Source organism: Bison bison, unplaced genomic scaffold (assembly GCF_000754665.1).
Source record: "Bison bison bison isolate TAMUID 2011002044 unplaced genomic scaffold, Bison_UMD1.0 scf7180017864158, whole genome shotgun sequence".
Classification (NCBI taxonomy): Eukaryota; Metazoa; Chordata; class Mammalia; order Artiodactyla; family Bovidae; genus Bison; species Bison bison.
Genome location: NW_011494730.1, coordinates 1,695,613 through 1,704,953, shown reverse-complemented (window position 1 = coordinate 1,704,953; position 9,341 = coordinate 1,695,613). Strand labels below are relative to the sequence as shown.

At 37.6% G+C, this 9,341-nt stretch overlaps 1 protein-coding gene across 4 annotated transcripts in view; it reads left to right on the top strand.

Moving 5' to 3' along the window:
* Positions 1-9,341, top strand: part of ZMYM4 (zinc finger, MYM-type 4) — a 163,543-nt gene that overhangs the window by 186 nt on the left and 154,016 nt on the right. Inside the window, exon 2 of one of the 4 annotated variants that reach the window (XM_010841194.1) lies at positions 1-206. Coding sequence is in view for 1 of the 4 variants with exons in the window: in XM_010841191.1 (XP_010839493.1) it covers positions 168-206 (39 nt within the window). In the remaining 3 variants the exon portion in view is untranslated. The other 3 variants (XM_010841191.1, XM_010841192.1, XM_010841193.1) reach the window with 3 other exon arrangements.

The following is a 9,341-nucleotide window of genomic DNA, read 5'->3' as shown; positions in this document are numbered from 1 at the left end:
CCCGGCGCGCGGCATCCGCCCCCTCCCCACTCTAAGCGCCAGGCCCGGCCAGGTTCGGGGACGCTGCCGCGAGGCGGCTATTCCTGCAGTGTGGGCGGGGGCCGGGGGCCCGAGAGGTTCCGCCGCCACCGTGCTGGGAGCCGCAGCGGTTCCGAGCGGGGCCCAACATGGCGGAGAGAGAGGTGGAGTCCGGCCCCCGAAAGAGGGTAGGTGAGGTGAGGCAGAACTCGGGCGGCGGGGGGCGGGGCGGGGGCCGCGTCCCGGGGCCCGGGAGGGGAATGGGCCAAGCGTAGGCTCGTGGAGGCGTCGCCGAGGCCCGGTTGGGGAAAGGTTCCGGGCAGGACTGAGGCAACCTTGAGTCTGGAGCGCGTTTAGAGTGGTCCTTCGGCAGGTGGGACAAAGATTTGCTGCTGGTTGGGAGGGGAGGGGGAGGGGCTGTTGTTTTTGTGTTTTTAATTTTTCCAGCCCTGTTGGTGGGTTATCTGGGCCGGGAGAGGAAAGGTGTCAGATACTTAAGTGCATCTTTAGTGAACCAGAGTCTGGAAGTTTTAACAGGAGAGAGGTCAGGTGGGGGTGGTGGTGGCGGGAATGAGTCGTGGAGGGGTCTTCTGAGGAATAACCAAGAGGGTGTTTCAGGAGTACCATTGCAAATTCATTTTCCTGCCTTCTTTCCCCTCCCCCCATAACCGTTATCAAGACCAAGGTGGAGGTGGTGCTCTTACCTAAGAAGAAATGGGTTCGTTGGCTTGTCCTGATTTAGGAGAAAGATGTTGGCAACTATAAATGTCATGTTCTAGTCTAGTCCCTTTAGCAACAATTAAGAATATGGAAGAGTGTGACAAGTTTTGTCATAACAAGGATGTATCCAACCAACCTGCAGAGGTGAAGCCAATTCTACATAGGAGTTGCTGAGTGCTTTTTAAAGTTTGTCTTGAAACTTTTCTTATTTAATTCTGAGTGATTTTCTTTTTTTCAGATGGAGAACAATACTGTACTGTCAATTGAGCAGTATTTTTTAGATTTTTCTTTTATCACCCGTCCCCCCCTCCCCCTCGCCTCCCTTCTCCCTTAGCCTGCGTGTTAAGCAGTAAGTTTCCTACCAGGAATCTTCCTTTTTGTAAATGGTGTCAAAATGATCAACTCAGTGTTAAGACAGCTGCCTAGAAAATTACTGCTTAAATCCTAATCTTTCGATTTACCATAAAATTAGCAATCTCAGTGATACTACAGCTAACATTTCGAGTGCTTACCATGTGCCTGGCACTGTGCTTTATAGGAAGAATTAAACCTCAACATTTACTATGGGCTTCCCTGGTGTCTCAGCTGGTAAAGAATCTACCTGCAGTGCGGGAGAGCTGGGTTAGATCCCTGAGTTGGGAAGTTGGGAAGATTACCTGGAGAAGGAAAAGGCTTCCCACTCCAGTATTCTGGCCTGGAGAACTCTGTGGACTCTATAGTCCATGGGGTTGCAAAGAGCTGGACATGACTGAGTGACTTTCAGGAGGAAACGTAGGTGTATAGGGGTTAAGTAACTAATATTAGAGAGCTAGTTAGGAGATTTAGCTGGGATTTGAATCCATGTTTGTCCCAACTACAGTGCCCACATAGGAGTTTTTAAAGTCTATGTTTCTCTCCTTAAAAGCTTAAATGATAAATAACCAAAGAAGTGTCAAGTAGTGTTTTTTCCACAATTTATTAGGAAAATATTTTCAACTACTCAGCAAAACTGAAAAAAAAAATGCAGGATGTGTCCATAATGACCAACATTTAGATTCTGTCATTGACATTTTACTGTACTTGTGTTATCAAATATTTATCAACATCTATCACTTTATCAGTTCTTATTTGCATTTCACTGTAGTATACTGAGCAATTGAAGTTTATTGTTGATAGTCTTAGGTTTAGAAAACTTTAGATCTCTCATGCAATAGTTAGATCTTCCTCATAGGACAAATTAAATTGTATGATAGTATGCCCAAATAGTTCACTTAGGATTAATATTGGTTATGGAATGCATGCATTTTGAAAGTTTTAAATTGTTGTTTATACTTTGAGCCAGTTTTAAACTGGATCCTCATTATGCTTGAGTGAAGGCATATGGCATGTGGGCCACCTGTTAAAATATAAAGAATAAATTATCTTAGTTGAGAATTCAAGATCATCTCTGAACCCAGTTGCTGCTAATACTGTTGTTATTTTCACCATAGAAGATAGAATGTTCTAGAAAACATCTGTGCACTTTAGTAACAAATTCAACTAGATTTTAAATACTACTTTCTCTTCTAATACACTTAAAAGGTGCTACACTGATATCAGTGTAAACTTAATATTGTTTTTAACAGCATGTAACATACAGAGCACTTGTATAGGTTTTTCATGTTATTTTACCAGTTTCATTGTGGAAGAAGGTTACAGCCAGTCTCTTTTAGGCTCCATAATCTATTTTGGTTTTGATATTTGGTTAGAATGTTTAGTAGAGTTGTTTTAAATGGTGCACATGATGCATGTGCTTCCCCCCCCGCCCATATTTTTGTCTCCCTGCACTAAACTCTACATGGGTTCCATGTGTACATTCTGAGCAGTTAGTGGGAAGTGTGTACAAAAGTATAGTATCTTTTTAAAGAAGCTGTGGTACATATATAAAATGGAATATTACTCAGTCATAAAAAGGAACACGTTTGAAACAGTCCTAATGAAGGGGATGCATCTAATGAGTCAGAAAGAGAAAAACAGTTACCATATACTAATGCATGTATATGGAATCTAGAAAGATGGCACTGATGAACCCGTTTGCAGAGCAGCAGTGGAGACAATAGACATCGAGTACAGACTTATGGACATGCCTGGGTGGGGGAGGAGGGGGGGGGTATGGCCAGAGTAACATGGAAACATGTATTACCATATTTAAAATAGATACCAAAGGGAGTTTGCTGTAGACTCAGGGAACTCAAACTGGGGCTGGATAACAACCTAGAGGGGTGGAATGGGGAGGGTGGTGGGAGAAATGTTCAGGCGGGAAGGGACATGGGTAAACCTATGGCTGATTCCTGTTGATGTTTGGTAGAAACAAATGTAATACTGTAAAGCAATTATCCTTTACTTAAAAATAAATTTAAAAAGTACGATATCTTTTAAAATAATCTGTTTGCCTTGAGGTAGTTTAAACTATATAGGCCTAGATAATAAATTTATTTAATCTGAAATTGCATTGATGTTGTTTTGGTGTTGTGTTTATGATACTTACTGCCTTTGACTTTTATAATCACAAGTCACAAAAAAATTGTTGAGTACCTGTGCCTGTTGGTGAACTGTGTTTTAGGCATTGTGCTACGGTATATGGTATGTATGATCATTTAGAATTACATATTCTGACTTGTCTGCTAAATTGTGAACTCCATAAGCATAGGGCCATTATATTCTTTTTTGAACCTCTAATACGTATGACCTCCATGTGATAGGGACTCAAAAATTGACTTTTGGTAGTTTACTTGTATTAGAGGCTCTATGGCTTGGGTACCAAGTTATCTGGTTTGTAGTTTTGCGACCTTCTGTTAATCTTTGATATCACCCTTTATATTCCAAATTCTCCTTTGTGAATTTATTTTATTTATTTATTTATTTTTTTCCCTTTGTGAATTTAGATTTAAGGATCTTGTGATTGTTTTGGATTACAGTTAGATGGGAGAGTGTGTTTTAAAACCATTGACTTAACAACCTTAAATTCTTTGTAGGTCTGTCTCATGTCTTATTTTTATGTTTATGGGCACTTAGGACAATAGTAATACCTAAGGTAAGACTGATTTAATTGTATTCAGACTATATCTGAACGCCAGTCTCTCAATTTGTAAACATGGAGAAGCTGAATATGTGGGTGGGTGAGTACCACATCCATCTATCATCTCTGCTGTACAAAGAACCAAGTTCATATGAAGGCCAGTAGTATACACAAACACTCACATACTCTTTAAAGTCAGGATATTTTTCAGATATTATTTATGAGTTTGTTTAAGATTATAAAATTTTTATTTTCTGAACTAAGCTTTAAAATTCATAAGATAGGCTTATAAGTAGTGGGATTATTTTATGCATGGTTATTGTAATAAACTCTTATGAAGCATGAGCTCTGACTAAATCTGGTGACCATATTTTTTTGTGAAATTCCTTTATCTTTTCAAAGGTTACATACAAAATTATAATAACTTTTGTAAATGTATGTATTATTATCTGGTTTAGTAGATTGTATCCATTTTCTTATTTAAACTTTTCTGTATATTAACTTTGAGATATATGTTTGGCATATGTTTAAAAGAAAGAGAAAGCATATGTATATAAGTATTATACTTCCATTTTTGTAAAAACAAACTGATCTTTCTCTCCTCTTTACATATGTGTCTATACTTGTATATGTATGAGCTTGGAGAAAGTTGTGAAGGACGTATGTCAGCTGTTACCATTATCTTCAGCAGATGGGGATGAGAAAGGAAAAGGGAGACTAAGGGAAAATTTTGCAAAATGGAAAATTTCATGGGGTATAAAATTAAAGTGAAAATGTAAACTATGTTCTCATTGTAAATATGTTAAAATTGAACATGCATGTAGACAAGGAATAGAAAGTAACATGAACAAATGAAAACATTGATTTTACTATGTGATGGGATTATGGAGAAGTTTTGTTTTGTATTTCTGTTATTTTAATATTTTATAATAAAAAAAATTGCAAAAGGTTAATCCCTCTTAATTCCTTAATGAACTTTTTATCTTTGGTTTTTCTACTAAATGTGTTGCTTAAGAACATGGTGGTACATATCATTAAAAATATTTGCAGTTCACATGTGCATAGTGTAAGTTATCTACTTACATATCTACTTCAAAATGCCCCTTATACATTGAGTGTATAAAGAGCATTTTGAAGAGACCATTCTAATGATGACAGTGATCCTGAATTGTTTTCACAGTGCGCATCTTGTAACTAGCAGAGAATTCTACAAATAATGATAATATTTATAAACATTTACGTGCCATTCTAAAGGTTTTACATGCAGTGTATTTTTTAATTCTCATTAATTCCATAAATAGTAGTCAACTATTACTGTCCTGTTTTATACAGGAGGAAACTGCAGCACAGAGAGAGCTCAAGGTCATGATATATTAGGCTAAAGTACGATCAAGTGCCACTTGAAAAATTGTACTGTTTGATAAGTAGTATAGGTTAGAATTCATTATATTAACATACAGTAATTAATAAACATTGTACTTAGTTGCTCATGTCTGACTCTTTGTGGTCCCGTGGACTGGAGCCCAGTAGGCTCTTCCATCCATGACATTTTCCAGGCAAGAATACTGAAGTGAGTTGCCATTTCCTCCTCTGGGGAATCTTCCCGACTCAGGGACTGAACTCATGTCCTCTCCTGCATTGGCAAGTGGAATCTTTACCACTAGTGCCACCTGGGAAGCCTTTAGTAAACATATACATTAGTTATTAATATATGTGATACAAGGTAATATGTGTACATAATAGTATTGGTTCAGAATTCATTGTCTGGAATTTTTGGTTTTTAAAATAATATTGTAGTTAAGACTGCACTTCTACTGCAGGGAGCGTGGGTTTGATCCCTGGTTGGGAAACTAAGATCCTGCATGCCCTGTGGCGTGGCAAACAAAACATTGAAATATATTTAAATCAAACTGATACAAATTATTTCCCAAGAAGCATCACATTAACTTTCTGCCTGTGAAATATATCTTGCGATAACCTTAAAGCATATCTTTGCATCTCACAGGCTTGTTTTTAAGAAATATACACTAAATATTTTAAAGCTATGATTCACTTAAAAGATAAAGCTTATGCTTCCTTTGAAAATGGAATGCTTTTATTATGTGATAAAATATAAGTAGATAAATGTACAGTTGCAATTTCTCTGGATATTTAGAAAATATTTTTGAGCTCTGTGTTAGATCAATCACTTTTTTTAAGATCAACCACTTTTTAAAGAAGACTGACATTTCCTTTAAATATGCTGATTATTTTACTATGAGTTAACTGTATGTAATTATTTTCGCAAAAGAAAGAGAAAGGAATTTTAACATAGTATTAGGTTGTACCATACAGAATTGCTAATATTTGATCATTTTAACTACATAGATGCCTTTTCATGTGGCTCAACTCAGTAGTAGGAGCATGGACTTTACAAAGTCAGGTTATGTACAACCTCTAGTATTTAGCAGTAGTATTCCTATGCCCAGTTTTTTATGCTTAGGGAATACTAATAATGTTATTTTAATTTCATTCATTCTGGTCTCACAGAAGCTTGAGCTAGCTGCCTTCCTGTCTTTGATGAAAGACAGTACATAAGCAAACCTTTTGTTGTCCAATATTTAGGCTCCCCACTATTCCTTGAGGCCAAGGATCACGTGTTCATTTTTTTTTTATATTTCCCAACATATAAATATACACAGTCACATATATACTACATATTCATAGGCAAGATTAAAAAACTGTACTGTATTTCATAATTCCGTATCAATGCCGAATATGAAAAATATATTGGGGCAGTGAATCCCCATGTTCTTAATACCCAGCTTTGACAAGTAAACAGTTATCAACATTTTGCCATTTTTTATCTCATCTTATTTCTTCCTGCCTTCCTTCTCTTTTTTTTTTTTTGATGCAATAACTTCAAAGAAATCTCAGGTATCACATCATTTAATCTATAAATACTTCCGTATGCATTTTTAACAGGTAAACGACACAACCAAAAATTGTGTCGTTTAATTGTGATTAAACAAAATTGATTTCCTTAATCCAGTTTAGATTTCTCTGATTATTAATAAGTGTCTTTTTACAATTGTTCTGTTTAAATTACTGTGCAAATGAGATTTACCTCATTTACTGTGCAAACGAGGCTTATATGTATCTTAAGTTTCTGTTAACTTTAACCATCCACCCTCCCACTTTTTCCCATGCTCTTTATTTGTTAAATATATTCCCTCTTTTGACCAGGAGAGTTTCCCACATTCTGGTTTTGGCTGATTGAATTCTCATGGTGTTTAACCTTTCATATTTCCCACAAAATAGATATAGAGCAATTGTTCTCTATTTTGGCTGAAACATTAGGATTACTTGGAGAGCTCTTAAATATCTTGATTCTCAAATCAATTAAATCAATTCACAAGGTGGATTCTAGGCATCAGTATTTTTAAAGGCAATTTGATCTCTGGTTTCATTGCCTTTTCTAAATCCAGCTTGTACATTTGGAAGTTCTCGGTTCGTGTACAGCTGAAGTCTAGCTTAAAGTATTTTGAGCGTAACTTTGCTACTTTGCGAAATGAGCACAATTGTATGGTAGTTTGAACATTCTTTGACATTGCCTTTCTTTGGGATTGGAATAAAAACTGACCTTTTCCAGGCCTGTGGCCATTGCTGAGTTTGCCAAATTTGCTGACATACTGAGTGCAGTATTTTTTTTTTTTAAGCTTTACATAATTGTATTAGTTTTGCCAAATATGAGTGCAGTATTTTAACAGCATCATTTTTAAAGATTTGAAATAGCTCAGCTGGACGTCCATCACCTTCACTAGGTTTGTTTGTAGTAAAGATTCCTAAGGCTCCCTCGACTTCATACTCCAGAATGTCTGGCTCTAGGTGAGTGACCACACCATTGTGGTTATCTGGGCCATTAGGAGCTTTTTTGTATAGTTCTTCTGTGTATTCTTGCTACCTCCTCTTAATCTCTTCTGCTTCTGTTAGGTCCATACTGCTTCTGTCCTTTATTGTGCCCATCTTTGCATGAAATGTTCGCTTGGTATCTCCAATTTTCTTGAAAAGATCTTTAGCCTTTTCCATTCTATAACTTTCCTCTATTTCTTTGCATTGTTCACTTATCTCTCCTTGCTATTCTCTGGGACTCTGCATTCAGTTGGGTTTATCTTTCCCTTTCTCCTTTGCCTTTCACTTCTCTTCTTCTCTCTGCTATTTGTAAGGCCTCCTCAGACAACCATCTTGGCCTTGTTACATTTCTTTTTCTTGGGGATGGTTTTGAATACCACCCCCTGTACAATGTTATGAACCTCTGTCCATAGTTCTTCAGGCACTCTGTCTACCAGATCTAATTCCTTGAATCTATTTGTCACTTCCACTGTATAATCATAAGGAATTTGGTTTTTCCCTGGGTAGCTCACATGGTAAAGGGTCTGCCTGCAGTGCAGGATCTGAGTTTGATTCCTGGGTTGGGAACATCCCCTGGAGGAGGAAATGGCAACCCACTCCAGTATTCTTGCCTGGAAAATCCCATGGACAGAGGAGCCTGATGGGCTACAGTCCATGGGGTCACGAAGAGTTAGACACTGCTGAGCGACTAAATACTACCTGAATGGTCTAGTGGTTTTCCCTTATTTCTTCAGTTTAAGCCTGAATTTTGCAAGAAGGAACCTGTGATCTGAGGTCAGCTCTAGATCTTATTTTTGCTGATTGTGTAGAGCACTCCATCTTTGCTTGCAAAGAATATAATTAATCTAATTTTGATATTGACCATCTGTTAATGTCCATGTGTAGAGTCATCTTTTGTCTTCTTGGAAGAGGGTGTTTGCTATGACTAGTGTGTTCTCTTGGCAAAACTCTGTTAGTCTTGGCCTTGCTTCATTTTGTACTCCAAGGCCAAACTTGCCTGTCACTCCAGGTATCTCTTGACTTTCTCCTTTTGCATTCCAGTCCCCTATGATGAAAAGAACATCTTTTTTTGATGTTCTAGAAGGTTTTGTAGATTTTTGTAGAACCTTTCAACCTCAGCTTCTTTGACATTAGTGATTGGAGCCTAGACTTGGATTACTGTGGTGTTGAATGGTTTGCCTTGGAAATGAACAGAGATCATTCTGTTGATTTTGAGATTGCATGCAAGTACTGCATTTTGGGCTCTCTTTTGACTGTGATGGCTACTCCATTTCTTCTAAGGGATTCTTGCCCACAGTAGTAGATAAAATGGTCATCTGAATTAAATTTGCCTATTCTGGTCCAGTTTAGTTGACTGATTCCTAAAATGTTGGTGTCCCCTTTTGCCATTTCCTACTTGACCACATCCAGCTTACCTTGATTCATGGACCTGAAATTCCAGGTTCCTATGCTGTTTATTTAACTTACATGCAGAGTACATCATGAGAAACGCTGGACTGGAAGAAACACAAGCTGGAATCAAGATTGCCGGGAGAAATACCAATAACCTCAGATATGCAGATGACACCACCCTTATGGCAGAAAGTGAAGAGGAACTAAAAAGCCTCTTGATGAAAGTGAAAGTGGAGAGTGAAAAAGTTGGCTTAAAGCTCAACATTCAGAAAACAAAGATCAT